Source organism: Sander lucioperca, chromosome 14, assembly GCF_008315115.2.
Source record: "Sander lucioperca isolate FBNREF2018 chromosome 14, SLUC_FBN_1.2, whole genome shotgun sequence".
NCBI classification, from domain to species: Eukaryota; Metazoa; Chordata; class Actinopteri; order Perciformes; family Percidae; genus Sander; species Sander lucioperca.
Window position 1 is genome coordinate 25,096,351 of NC_050186.1, and position 14,501 is coordinate 25,110,851.

Below are 14,501 nucleotides of genomic sequence, written 5' to 3' on the forward strand. Positions count from 1 at the left end.
ATTTGCTTGCCATAGGGTGCTGATGTCCTCTAAATACCCAGAGGGCCTCACAGGACGCGTGGAGTTCAATGACGACGGAGACAGGAAGTACGCCCATTACAGTATACTCAACTACCAGAAGGGTCGACTCATTCAAGTCGGCATATACAATGGGACACAGGTAAACTGACAGACAGGGACAACTTCAGCCCTGTCTCCTAAAAATTACGTTCCCATTACGTTTTCTTTTTGACGTAGCACAAATAAGTTTGTACTTACAGTCTACGTAGGCAGGTTGGGGTGGATGGATGGGTCAAACAAACACTGGACTTTCACCCATTAGATCGCTATTTATGTCTCGTGTGAAACCAAAAGTCAAGAGACAGTTTACAAACGTGACCACCCCAAATCAGAGTAATTTCTCTGTATGTGTGTCACCACGCCCCTCTAGGAGACTAGCTGCAAGTCCTGAGTGTATTTATTCCAATGGGAGAAGTGAACATAAACACACATTATGACAGATTCTTTCTCCCCATAGTCACCAAAGTAAATATTGGACCCATTTTTCACAAGCCACATACATACCATGAACTTTCTGACACTAAAACGACATTTTTCAGACAGATAAATCAGGAAAGAATGAACTTTGTACGTGACCTGTTTCTGTCTCAGGAACAAACTCTCTGGAACAAGATCTGGCAACACAGATGAGCTAACTTCAACTATGCCCTAACAAAACTAGTTTAAGTAATACTAAATATAGCACCATCTACACAATGTTCACTAAACTTTCAAACGAGGCCAAGCCCATTTAGGAGGCAGGAAGTGGGCACCATTTCATACCATTGGCGCAGTGTGTAATGTGCAACCTTTACTTATAAAGAATCTTTGCTGGTACGAGGACACTTTGAAACAAACGTAATCCAGAAGAGAATATGTTTCCATCCAAACAAGATTGAGAATGCAGTTCAGTTGTATGGGAACATACTTTTTTAGGAGACAAGGTTGGCAACTTTGGCCTATTTGACACAACTGTGAAGTAAATTAGTCTATCATTTATAATTTAAGAAAAAGAAATTCAAGTCCATGCCCTAGTTTATACTTACTGCCCAAATGTAAGTCGTATCTCCTCATGTACGTAGTCTATTTTTTTATTTGTACTGGACATGCAGCTCCAGTTTTCTATCTATAGTACATTGCAGTAAATGTAGGGCAATTCAAAAACACTGCAGGTCAGCCAAAGCCAACACGATGCTGCAGCAGTCGGTCCTAGTGAATTTGAAGGGTATTACAAATATTCACTGTTTTTTATTGCTATACTGAACTGGAACATACAGTACATAAAACAAATGTACTGCCCTCTGTCGGTCTGTTTCACCTCTGACCACAGCACAGCCCACACGTCTGGTGAGAAGTTCAACTACATGGAGGTCAGCAACACCAATGTTATTAGACCGGGTGTTCAGTTACTTTTTTAATAAAAAATAACTGTAACTTTAGAAATTTCCGGTTGATTTGCTAGGATTTGCATGTAACCTTTAGTTGAATCTCGCTTTGCCATGAACAATGCATGTTTGTTTTTTTTGGGCATTTTTAGGCCTTTATTTTCACAGGACAGATGAAGACATGAAAGGGGAGAGAGAGGGGGAATTGACATGCAGCAAATGATGCGTCGAGGAGTAAACCTCTACATATGTGCGCCCGCTCTACCAACTGAGCTAACCTGGCCATAAACCATGCATGTTTTAACTGGATTTAACTCTAGATGGCAAGCAGGAGCTGCATGTATCTGAAAATGAAACCTAACAATGTTCTTCATGAGCCCTAGGTATAAATTGGAATAAAGAGAAAAGTTTTTTTTACATCTTTGCTGAGCATTTTACAAAGCGCAACCTATTTTTTTCAGATAGATTTCCTACCTTCCAGCTGCCCACTGGTTTCCATTTAGATGCCAAAATTCGTGATTTTACCCCACAGGAAAACAGCAATGAGTGAATGCACAAAACAACCACATTCCCATTATAGATAGTCTTTTGGTTTGGCTTTACAAAAAACATGAATTCAGCTTGAATGGAAGGACATGAAGATGATCCTTCATCAGAACTGCATAACCCTATCACTTTAACATAACTTGACAAAATAAAAGAAAATAGGACATAATGTTCACTGTATTGGTTTTTCTATCTCATGCAAGTTTCGAAGTGTTGCAACTTCCACTGAATTTGGGAAATGGCTAAAAAATCCATTTCAAAATGTTTAAAAACAGGTGTGCATAATATCAAATCTGTGATATGAGCTTCGATGTTCATTCTTGACCTCAGAAATAGTCTTCATTAGTGAAGAAGTCACTCCATAACAACTGAGCAAACTCCATCTCTTAATGACGACTGTGAGATGTGGTTGAAAGCTCTGGGAAAAGCTAGTTAGTTGACCTAGTGTTGAGAGTATTCTGTCAAAATAAATTAATTTGTAGTTAATGGTGGATATTTAAACGGGCCAGCCATGCAAACACGGCAAAAAGTAAGGACTGTGAGGATCAGCACTTCAGTTTGCTGGCGATAGGTCTCATAATAAACAGTTTCTATTACCCTCAGGTATGACACATAAGTCAGAGGTTGATGAAGTTAATAAAAGAACCGCTGAGCTGTGCTTATATAAAGCTGACTCATTAGTGATGCTCACCCACAGCGCTGGAGCCTCATCAGCAGCACGCCTTCTGTCAGCACTCACCTATGATAGTGTGTATGTGTGCGGCATCCCTGCAGGTGGTGATGAACAATCAGCGGAAGATCATCTGGCCCGGAGGAGAGACTGAGAAACCACAGGGCTTCCAGATGTCCACTCGATTAAAGGTAGGGTGCCTTCACTTTGCTGCTGCAATGTGACGTTTTTGTCTACATAGAGTACGGAGCTGAGCTGATGTACTGATTCTTGTTTCTCATGGGGGAGTGAAGATAGTCTATGCTCATAGCACGATGATATATTTGCTATTAATTTTATCTCTTCAAATTTGTCATAGGCTTGCAAAGAACCTCTCATCTGTATCTTCGTCAGTTATTTTTACATTTGTCTGTCTTTGTGTGTCCATGTGTATCTGGGAGTTTGTACATTTGTCTATCTGCTGGGTTTTTCCAATTTTTTTCTTCTCTCTCTCTCTCTCTCTCTCTCTCTCTCTCTCTGTCTCTGTCTCTGTCTCTCTCTCTCTGTCTCTCTCACTCGCTGAAGTCCCTTGGGATCCAAACGGATCCAGCCCTGACTACGTGTTAAACAGCTTTCTGTCCCGTCTGTTGTAGATAGTGACGATACACCAGGAGCCATTTGTATATGTGAAACCCACTCAACCGGATGGAACATGCAAGGAGGAAATCACATTAAATGGAGTCTTAATTAAAAAGGTTATCTGCACTGGGCCCAATGAGACCATCCCAGGTAACCTATCAGGGACGTTTATATTATCACTGTGCTTTTACTGCACCCGCCAAACACCCACTGGAGATGCATACATATATATGCAGTAGGTATCTATATATGTATGCATGTAGCTGAGTGTGCCATTCAGAATGAGTGATTGTTGGGATGCTGGGATATGCTTGGTCTGTATGCTGTGTTTCTGGCAAACAGTGTGACTGTGTGTGGTCGTCTGCAGTGCACTGTCATGCATTTTGTTCAGTCTACATGCGCCGCCTTTGGATTAAAAACTAACGTGCTTCCTCAAGAGTGATTGTAACTTGCAACTGTTGCTGGTTTTGTTACAGGACGCCCAATTGTGCCCCAATGTTGTTATGGATTCTGTATCGATCTCCTCATCAAGTTGGCCATGACCATGAACTTCACCTACGAGGTGCATCTGGTGGCTGATGGAAAATTTGGAACTCAGGAGCGGGTTAGTTTTACATTCACAACCATATTCGTCATATTTTTGCATGACGCACAGATGGCACCCAATACCTCACATTCAATACTTTACATAACTTGAATAGTTTGTAATCTTCTTATTTCACTTCACTAACAGTAGGGATCTCACTAACCATTCCGAGCTGAAGCAATAAGCAGTCATAAAGCGGAGACCCACAGGTATCAAATGTCAAGCAGGTGAACTTGCCCATTGTCATTGATCTGGAGTCAGTTTTAAATGTCTACACTAGGATAGAGTAGGCGAGCAGTAGTCTATATCCACGGCGTTCCACTACCGGATTGCTCCGTTGCTGCCTGAAATTCCGCCAGGTTTCACTCTTTTCAGCCAGATGTCCTTTACCTTCCGCTTTCTTTGTGGTGGAATTTTAAACTCCGGTGGATTTCTGAGGACTATGGTTAACTATTCCTCAGATCTCTGCAGGGTAAATCCAGACAGCTAGCTAGACTATCTGTCCGATCTGAGTTTTCTGTTGCACGACTAAAACAACTTTTGAACGTACACGTTCCACCAAAACAAGTTCCTTCCCGAGGCTATTTTGCAGCAACACCATGGCTCTTCCCAGCGCTTAGCACCGCCCAAGACGATTGTAATTGGTTTAAAGAAATGCAATAAACCAGAGCATTTTTTTCTCCCATCCCAGAATGCTGTGTGGACTAGCCAGACCCTCCTTCGCAACGCTGTGGAGGAAGGTCTGGCAAAGCGAGACAGCAATCCCCATTAGTGTTATCGTCAATGTGGAAGTGTCAATTGGTTGTAATGTGAACGAGACATACTGTAATATCAAAACCAAGTAACGGAGTAACTTTTAGCTAGCAGCTAATGTTAGCTTATAGCTAACGTGTAGCTTACGTTTTGAAGCTTACACTAGCTTACTAATATTGGCTAACAATAAGGGTTAATGCTGGATCTGTTGGCAGTTATAAAGGTTGTCTGTTTTCTATGTAAATAGTTAGTTTTTAAGCTAACAGTTGATGAATAGCGTCGAAATATGGATACACTAGTGATAAATTATATTTTCTGTCTGTTTGTAACCTGCATGTTTGGGCTATCTCGAGCGATGCTTTGAATTGATTGGTTAGCAGTATGACAAAAAACATTCTGGTTTTGGCCATTGGTTCAACTAGGTCTATCTGCAGGTGCACAGTACTACAGGAGAAACCTTTTACATGATCTACCCTCGAAATATCGCGATATGACGTGACAATAAGAGGATCACATATCACGAAATATCACCATCTTGTCAGGCTCCAACCTAATGCATTTGTGTCTGAACTACCAGCTTAGCGCACCAATCGGCGTCCGGTGAGGAGCTATTGGCAGCTATGAGCGTGGTTTAGGTGTGTGGCGGCCAAAACAACAATGGTGGACGTGATAGACAGATGGTTCATCCAGTCATCTGCCAGGCATTTTTTGAAAGTGCCAGCCCTTTTCCAAACAGTTTCCAATTATGGCTTTTCAGGTTGTTCTGTGTAACAAACCACTTGCCACATCAGTTTAACATTAACCATCAATATACTTCAAACACAGAATGTTACTATCACTACTAGCAATCATATTGGAGAATAGAGAAATCTTAACGTTTTCATTAATAGCTTCTGTCACATTTGGGGCCATGTCGTGTTTATATTATTTGATGGCCTGCCCTTGACAATGAATGAGTAACTGTCAGATTCAAACTGAATACTTCTTAACGATAACCGTTCATTTCAATCCCTTGATCAATACTTTTCCATAACTTTTTGTATGAGAATCATAATTTTGATGTGTTAACACACAGTAGTCCTGTATACTCACATCAATTTGCAAAAAAAGCCTGAAGAGGATATAATTCAAATGACAATAAAAATCAATGTGATGATGTGAAAGGGGTCACTTTAGGTCTATCACCTGAATCTTGGCTTTACAGAGCTTTATAGCAAGTTTCAGCTCATTCTGTGGAAACATTCATTTCTAACCCAGAAAAGACCTGTCCTATAGGCATGAGCACGATATTCTACACTTGTGTTGTACTTCAGTGCATGATTTCATCAATTCCTGAAAATAAGCAAGCTCTCTTCTGTAAGTCAGAGCCAGTTTCCCCTAGAACTTATATCCCCACTAGGCTAAACCCAAATCCTCAAATCCTGGAAACATTCTGTTGTCTAGACGACAGCAGGTTGATAGCTGATTCTCATGTTAACACCTTTCTTTTGGGACTTCAGGTAAACAACAGTAACAAGAAAGAGTGGAATGGCATGATGGGAGAGCTCCTGGGGGGCCTGGCTGACATGATTGTAGCCCCGCTGACTATAAACAACGAACGAGCGCAGTACATCGAATTCTCCAAACCCTTTAAATATCAAGGCCTGACCATCCTCGTTAAAAAGGTAAGTGTCTGCCTTTAACCTTTAATAAAAAAGCTGATAAACTTATGTTGGGCAGTATATGGCAGATGTATCAGACAGAAATTCAAACACGCTTAAAGTCCGGGTAAAGCAAAATCTGTGATTTTTTTTTTTTTTTTCTAAACACAGTATACGTGGTAGAAAATAATTGTAAATGTGAAAAGGCTGTAAATTGTGTAGTACTGAATTGAGGAGTTAGACTGTTGGTTTCCTGTGTCCAGGATATTTGGGTGGTCTGAAATCATGGTTCGATGATGCACTGGAGCCATCCTTAACATAACCCCTCCCGTACTATATAAACAGGATGGTACTACTAACGTTAGAGCGCATAGCATCAGTCTTGTTTCGTTCCCCCCCCTGTGTGAGCGGGGGAGTTCCCAACTTTCCAGTTCTCTTTCAGTTTAATAAATACATCAAAAACAACTGTTACATACCACAATCAAATAAACAAAAGCAAAATAGTCGTCACTAACAAACCTTTCAGTCTTGTAGCACGAATTGGTTGCTATTTTTCTGTGGTGTGACAAACTCAGAACACATATTTATTTTTGCTTTACCCGGAATTTATTAAAATGTGCCCAATTTGATTTGAAAAACACAGAAAACATGTTTGTTGGAGCGATACTATCCTTATCATTTTACCTTATGTGGACAGCAGAGCTTGTCGCCTTTCAAAGATGAGAAATAATCCCAGTTTAATGACAGATTTACATTTGGTTAAAGTGCTCATATAATGCTTTTTGGCTTTTTCCCTTTACTTTATTGTATTATATATCTTTTTTGTGCACGTTATAGGTTTACAAAGTGAAAAATCTCAAAGTCCACCCCAAAGGGACTTACCATCTCCAACAGAAAACACTGTTCACAAACTGCTCCAAACAGCTCTATTGTAGTCCAGCCTTTACTTCAGAGACAAACATGCGTCACTTTGTAACACGCGTTATAATGCTCGCCTAGCTGCTAGCATGGCACACCCTCATACTCTGTAACTGACAAGTTAGCAGTACTTAACTGCGCATGTGCGACTCCCAACAAAGATGGTACAGAAGTGAGATGCCTCACTCTGTAGCTAAAACAGAGAGCTCAACACACAGGGTGAAAAGAGGAGCTGCAGCAATGTGCCGTACAACAAAAGTATGGTGTTTCTTGAAAATTAAACCATGTGAACCTATTCTGGTACAACCTCTAAATACAATTATGAACCTGAAAATGAGCATAATATGAGCACTTTAATTTAACTATTTTCAGGTGAAAGAGTAGAAGTTAAACGCAGCTACCATTGATTTCTGCATTATGTGATTTAGCCCATTTGCTGCATATTTACAGTACTTTACATCACACCAGACTATTTTGCAAAAAAATGCTAATGCTACTGTATTTTAGTGTTCTAAATGTGTACTGTATTATTTCCAGGTATCCATCACTTTTCTCTCATTGCCATTATGTTATTTAAATTTCTAAGCACGCTTGTGAAACTTCATTCATTTTTGTCCATTATTAGGCTATTATTATTATTATGAGGTGATGTAGTGCTGACTTTTCAAATCAGTCGGCACTTGCCATGACCATCGTTCTTTGATAAATGAATATTATCTCAAAGTTCACTGTGATTGACTACACAATTTCAATTCATTTCTGCTTTATGATTTCCAACATGCACAGACATGAACAGACACACAAGCGGGCCTGCAACAGTAGGAAAAACATGCAAGTCCTCAAACTACATAGCAAAACTGGCCAGCAAATATGTAAACTATACATGGGTATAAAGTTGAGGAGATAAACTTGGAAACAGACATACTATGTTAGTGTATTATGTGCAAACGTAAGGTTATCAAAGTTGTTGCTTATCAATCAAAAACCCATTGCGGTGTGTGTTTTCAGGAAATCCCTCGCAGTACATTGGACTCGTTCATGCAGCCGTTCCAAAGCACGCTGTGGCTGCTGGTGGGTCTTTCGGTGCATGTGGTGGCGGTGATGCTTTACCTACTAGACCGGTTCAGGTACAAGGGGGACCTGTGTGTGTGTATGAGTGTGCCCATGTGTGTGTTTGTGTGTACTCACGACTGAATCAGTGAATGTCTGCATACATGTGTGTAAACATGCACTCCTGAGCACTGCAGATCTTCCCTCGGTGTGGACACAAAGGCAGACGGAGGGGAAGATTGTCTCCAAAACATCCCACTGCTCTGTCCCTGTGTGTCTGTTTTCTTTCTGACTTTGTCTCCCTCTTACTTTGCTCGCTCATGTTCAGTTCCCTTCCCTGCCTGGGGTCGCAAGGGTTTTCCCCTCTACGGGTTCTCTGCAATTTCTCAGTTTCATCTCCTGCAACCCTCCCAATTTCTTCCCTCTAGCCCGTTTGGAAGATTTAAAGTAAACAGTGAAGAAGAAGAAGAAGATGCCCTCACCTTATCATCTGCTATGTGGTTCTCCTGGGGAGTGTTGCTGAATTCTGGAATCGGTGAAGGTGAGATAAAGAATGAAAACCAATAAGGAAAATCTCCAAATCGTCACTTGTTCAGCAGTAAATGTTGCCTTTCTCCCAGAACACGGTAATGCTCCCGAGTACTTTGGTGTTTACACAGTTTTGCAGTTGTATGCAGACCAAAATCAAAGCGGATGTGGCTCCAGGTGTCATGTTTTTCGTAGAGGATGACAAATTAGTTCCTTTCAAATCACATTTTGTAAAGAAAGACGGTGTCTTTTAACAGTTTATACCGGTTGCCTTTGCTTGTGCCATTTGTCTTCCAGTTTTACTTTTCATGTCTGGTATTTTTAGTAATCTATATTTGTATTTCTTTGTAAACGTTATGCAATTTTTTAGGGGGGGTTTATTATAAAACTGTATATATATGGGTTAATGATCATTGCTATCAGCAGTAGTAATAACAGAAGTAGCAGTGTTTTGATTGGTCAAACTCTTACCTAACAGGAAGAGAAGTATCCAGCTGACTACGCTGCATGACTAATCCATTTACTGAGTTGAAAACTCCCCACACAGGTGCCCCGCGCAGCTTCTCAGCGAGAATCCTGGGTATGGTGTGGGCCGGATTTGCCATGATCATTGTGGCTTCTTATACTGCCAACCTGGCTGCCTTCCTGGTGTTGGACCGGCCTGAGGAGCGCATCACCGGCATCAATGACCCAAGAGTGTGTACAGGGCGATACTCAAGCATAATACACACTAACATTTGTATCTACAGTACATAAAACAATGTTTATACATATAAAATATATATTTATATAAAGTTCTACATAACTTAGTAGTCATTGTTCGACTGTTTGTGTCTTGTCTTTGTCTCTTTATGCAGCTGAGAAACCCATCGGACAAGTTCATCTACGCCACAGTGAAGCAGAGCTCCGTGGACATCTACTTCCGGCGGCAGGTGGAGCTTAGCACCATGTACCGCCACATGGAGAAGCACAACTATGAGAGTGCCGCCGAGGCTATCCAGGCCGTGCGTGACAAGTGAGTCTCGGCCAGGCCGGGCCGACCAGAGTACGTGTCGGCCGGCTGATCGACCTATCAGACACACAGACCAGGGCCAGTCCAGTCAGCTCAGGGGGGGGGACATGGACCTCTGGACCAGGCGGAACCGGCAGGGCTTACTGCTGCGTTCCCTCTGATCCAGGCCCATCGCCCGGCCGAGACAGACGCCAGGGACAGGAGCGAGTGTGGACGTGTCAACAGCACTGGCACCAGTGTGAGGTTAAGCTAACATTGAGTGGAGGAGCACCCTTTTTCAGGTTGTACCCAGACGAACATCTTTGAGATGGGGGGAATCCAATGGGGGGACGCGCCCTCACCCATCTGGCATTGGATTTCATTTGGGGCCATAAGCAGCGGTAGGGATTGCTGGTAAACGCTGAATGACACACACGATCTGGTGTGCGAGAGAGAGAGAGGGGTGGGAGCCGTAAATGTGTATGTAAATCATTGTACTGTTGCACCGTAACCCCCTCCTTCCCCTCCTCCCTCCTCCTCCTCCTCCCTCCCCCTCCCCCCACAGCAAGCTGCATGCTTTCATCTGGGACTCTGCGGTGCTGGAGTTTGAAGCCTCGCAGAAGTGCGACCTTGTGACCACGGGAGAGCTGTTTTTCCGTTCGGGCTTTGGCATAGGCATGCGCAAGGACAGCCCCTGGAAACAGAATGTGTCCCTGGCCATTCTCAGGTCTGTCCCAGCCGAAGCTGCATTACTCGTATGACTTCTTTTAGTTTCTTATCAATATGATTTCTTGGTCACTTACTGACCGTTTTTAAAGCCATCCAAATACATCGCCTTATGTCACATCTTATCTCTCTGTATCTCCCCTCTCCTGTCTGTCTAGTTAGTGTTTGTTTGTCTGTCTGTCTGTACACCTGTCCTGCTGTCTCTGTCTGTCTCATTTATGTTGCTATCTGGGAGTACAGTAAGCGGCTCGGAAATTCCGCCATTTGCGACCGTGTATTAACTTTGTCACCTCTCTCCCCACCAACCCCAACCCCCTGCAGTTCTCATGAGAACGGCTTCATGGAAGACCTAGATAAAACCTGGGTGAGATACCAGGAGTGTGACTCAAGGAGCAATGCCCCAGCCACACTCACCTTTGAAAACATGGCAGGTATGGTCCTTAAGGCGTAGAGAAAGCGTTAAAAGTGATTGGACAAAAACTGCAGTGGTAAGGTACTGTAGCCCTTTTTTGTCCAATACCTTTACAAAATCGTTGTTTTAGTGTCGCCGTGGGTGCTCTGTGGAAGTGTGGCGTACAGTATATTGTGCTGTGACTTTGTGCGGTTGTGGTCTTCCATTAATATTGTGTGGGTTGCAGCTGCCTCCGTCAGTAGGAGCTGGTTGAAAAAGAAGGGCGACCACTGAGCATGACGGGCAGACGATGCATTCATGCTCAGTGGGCGCGGCCAGGTTGTAGACCAGCAACTCACAGATCTCTCCCTCTGCTCTGTTTCTGTTCGTCTGTCCCTTCCCAACAGGAGTCTTCATGTTGGTGGCAGGAGGAATAGCGGCAGGGATCTTCCTAATCTTCATTGAAATCGCATATAAGCGCCATAAAGACGCCCGCAGGAAGCAGATGCAGCTGGCCTTTGCGGCCGTCAATGTTTGGAGGAAGAACCTGCAGGTAGGATTAATCCCCTCTGCTCGCTCACACCCAGGGTGGAAAGGCTGAGACTGGGGTGCAAGAGAGCCCACACAGCCCCCTCCTCATGGGGGTTGATTTCTGTCTCTCAGCCTCTTTAGGAGCTTCTAATTTTGCACTTCAGTGGTGGTCAGACTGCCAGATCACCGTATGAGAAACCGTGATCTCTGATGCCTTCATGCTCTGTAAGGCATCCTCAGTGGCCACCGTGTAGATCCTAACAGTTCCCAGAGGCCAACAGCGCCCGTGTCTCTTGTGTGTGCCTGCAGGACAGTAAGGAGGCCTCTGGAAGTCAAGCGGTGGCCGGGACCCCCTCATTAGTATGTAACTCTAACTAGCAGAACCATTTCCACCCCCATGCTACCTTTCGCTGTTAGAATAACAATAAGATAATTAGCCTTGTGAATCTCTAACATGATGGACACCCAAATGAAAATTCCCCTCCCATGTCCATGGCATGACATAGTATTTTCTAAGCTGCTGCTGTGGCGCTTATACACTTCATTCAGATGATGTGGACATGGAAAGCCGACGAAAAAAAAGCAAATGTCCTGCCAGAAACAACATAAAAACAATATATACAGTGATTATGGTCCGGTTGATGCGCGTCATCATTGATTTCCTTCACTCTAAAGGCCATACTAACAGCAGCCAGAAGCTAAGAATGCAAATAGAGCATACAGATTAAAATCAATTAAAATCAATGCCCTGGCACAAATCACACAGTATTGTCAGCATAACTGTAAATGCTACAGTCTACAGTTTGTCTCCTTATCCACTGCAGTGTCCATAATGCAGACACCAAATATGAGTCAAGCTTATCTTGCATGCCCGAGGCTTCATGCAACGCAGTGCAAGCAGAAGCAGGTGTCAATTTAAAGGGTCAGCTCACCCACATTTAAAAAAATAGATAAAATGTTCTACTTGCCCAAGTGGTATCTAGCCATGCAAATAGTTTTGGTTTAATAACCAATAAAATGGAGTTGAATTCATTTTTTATTGATGATGATTTAAAGACGTCGGCAATGCAAGATACTAAAAGGAGTAAATGAGAATTTATTTTCTGTTTTGTAATTTGAGTGAACCAACCCTTTAAGCTACAATCAAGCATTAAGGTCCTCCACTCAGCCGATGAAGAACATGATTTGCCCCCGTTTTCTAATGCAATCAAACGTGGTTGTGAAGCGTTGGAGCACTGGAGCACCCCTCCTCCACCCACACACCGTCCCTTCCTTTACTCTTGATGGTTTCACTCCCTGATTGGATAGCTTGGAGGTTGCAAGGGTCCCACATTTATTAACCAGTTCCACTATGAGCCTGTGATGCGGCCTGTCTCAGTAAACCTTGAACCAAAGCTCAGTGTGTGGCCCTGCTGAATAGAGACAGCAGGGCTGGAAGAAGGTACAGTATAAAATCACAAATGCCTGTCAGCAAATCAATGTCCTTCCGAGAGTGTCTGCGCTCGACCTGACTAGTGTATGTAATTGTCGTAAGTGTCCTCATATGATGTGCGTTCCCTAGGCGCAAACAGCAAGCGAATGCATGCTGGGGGGAGGCGGGGGGGCATCACTGAGAAAGGAGAGGGACACACTAAACTGCCTGTAGACCAGCGCGTTTCAGCTCCATGTCAGCGATGATCACGTTGATTTCTCTGCACCGCTGAACAAAGACGGCTCATGCATGCTCATCTTGCTCATCGACCGTCACTGTGGGCCCTAGAGCTAAAATGACAGACGCACACAATATTCACTGCCCTAAATATAACCGCCGTAATTCAAGAAGCGCAGAGAGAGCCCACCAAGTCAAGTCGAGCTAATACAATCTGTTTTGTTCTGTTCTGATTGAATGTTCTTCAGGATATTATTCATACTGTTTGGGTGCACTGATTAGATTACTCACCGTGATCTTATTTTTTACAAATGAAATATGACGACATTGGTTATGTAGGACACAAGCTCATCACGATGGAAAATCTAAGATCACAGTTTATGTGGCCTCCTCCTTCCTTAGTGCAGCAAGCACTGAAACCAACCAATGAGTCCCATTGTTGGCATCATTTTGACTGCTTGTGCGTGTGTTTGTATGTAATTATGTGCTTATACTGCCTCAGGTTGGTGTTTTATGCAAAGCACTGTGCAGTACTGCGCACCCACATACCTTTCAACATAGAGACGTAACCTAAGAGAACGTGCACTTCTGACTAACCTAAATCTGTTCATGTGCAACATCCCTCATCCTCTACATGCTGTCAATGCTCAAAAGCCCTCAAAATATAAGTTGATTAACTACCATACCACCAACCGTTGCTCCCACAAGGCTTTACTAAGAAATAAAGGTGCATGCATTGTAGTAATTGCATGCCTAAGATAGTCCTTAAGGAGCTGTAGCCGCAGAGATGTAGTGGGGGTAGATCTACTTAATCTCATTTAGTGCATTGGTTAGCCTTTTTTGGGCAGATTTAAATCATTATGATCTAAATTTATAATTTACATTATACAAAGTACAGATATATAAGATGTTGTTCCTTTTGCGACAATACCTGATCTCACAGAAAATTGTGAAATGACCACAACCTCTGAACACCACATTACGAGGCGGTGCCACGTTAATGGTGCATTCAATTGCACCTCGTAAGCTCATGGTGCATTCAAGTGCACCTCGAGAAACACATGCTGTTGTTGTAGTAGAGTACCCTCCTGCCATCTAGTGGTTCTTCTTTTTGTTATCTAACAGCAATTGACTGGTGAAATCTTCTTCTTTTTTTTTTTTTTTTTAAATACATTATTTAAATTTGGTTATACTGTATGGCCTTAGCAATAAACAAGCCGTTCTTAAACGTTGCAGGCTGTTGTTTTGTGCTCTTCTTTTTTTTAAGTATAAGTTCAGACACTGTTTAGGCAGCAGCACTGTTTTAAAGGTATCGTTTTTGCACAACATTTTTGAAAACCTGTAATGAGCTAATATTGGCCAATGACATCGGGCAGACTGGTACGAATTTTGTAGGCTTCATGTATTTTATATTTTAATGTTTTTGTTTTGCAACGTGGTCTTAATGCTACCAACTACAGTATAATATGTCGCTATATGTT

The 14,501-nt window shown here is 42.7% G+C and overlaps 1 protein-coding gene across 11 annotated transcripts in view; it reads left to right on the top strand.

The window, feature by feature from the left end:
* Positions 1 to 14,501, top strand: part of grin1a (glutamate receptor, ionotropic, N-methyl D-aspartate 1a) — a 39,960-nt gene that overhangs the window by 18,165 nt on the left and 7,294 nt on the right. For 6 of the 11 annotated variants that reach the window (XR_004895091.1, XM_035991809.1, XM_035991807.1 and 3 more), the window contains 12 exons: positions 16 to 160; positions 2,745 to 2,831; positions 3,273 to 3,420; positions 3,735 to 3,862; positions 6,097 to 6,261; positions 8,164 to 8,282; positions 8,634 to 8,746; positions 9,281 to 9,429; positions 9,591 to 9,748; positions 10,290 to 10,451; positions 10,772 to 10,881; positions 11,249 to 11,394. Coding sequence is in view for 10 of the 11 variants with exons in the window: in XM_035991809.1 (XP_035847702.1) it covers positions 16 to 160; positions 2,745 to 2,831; positions 3,273 to 3,420; positions 3,735 to 3,862; positions 6,097 to 6,261; positions 8,164 to 8,282; positions 8,634 to 8,746; positions 9,281 to 9,429; positions 9,591 to 9,748; positions 10,290 to 10,451; positions 10,772 to 10,881; positions 11,249 to 11,394 (1,630 nt within the window). In the remaining variant the exon portion in view is untranslated. Of the gene's footprint in view, positions 1 to 15; positions 161 to 2,744; positions 2,832 to 3,272; positions 3,421 to 3,734; positions 3,863 to 6,096; positions 6,262 to 8,163; positions 8,283 to 8,633; positions 8,747 to 9,280; positions 9,430 to 9,590; positions 9,749 to 10,289; positions 10,452 to 10,771; positions 10,882 to 11,248; positions 11,395 to 11,681; positions 11,733 to 14,501 lie in introns of all 11 variants that reach the window. The other 5 variants (XM_035991808.1, XM_035991810.1, XM_031277409.2 and 2 more) reach the window with 2 other exon arrangements.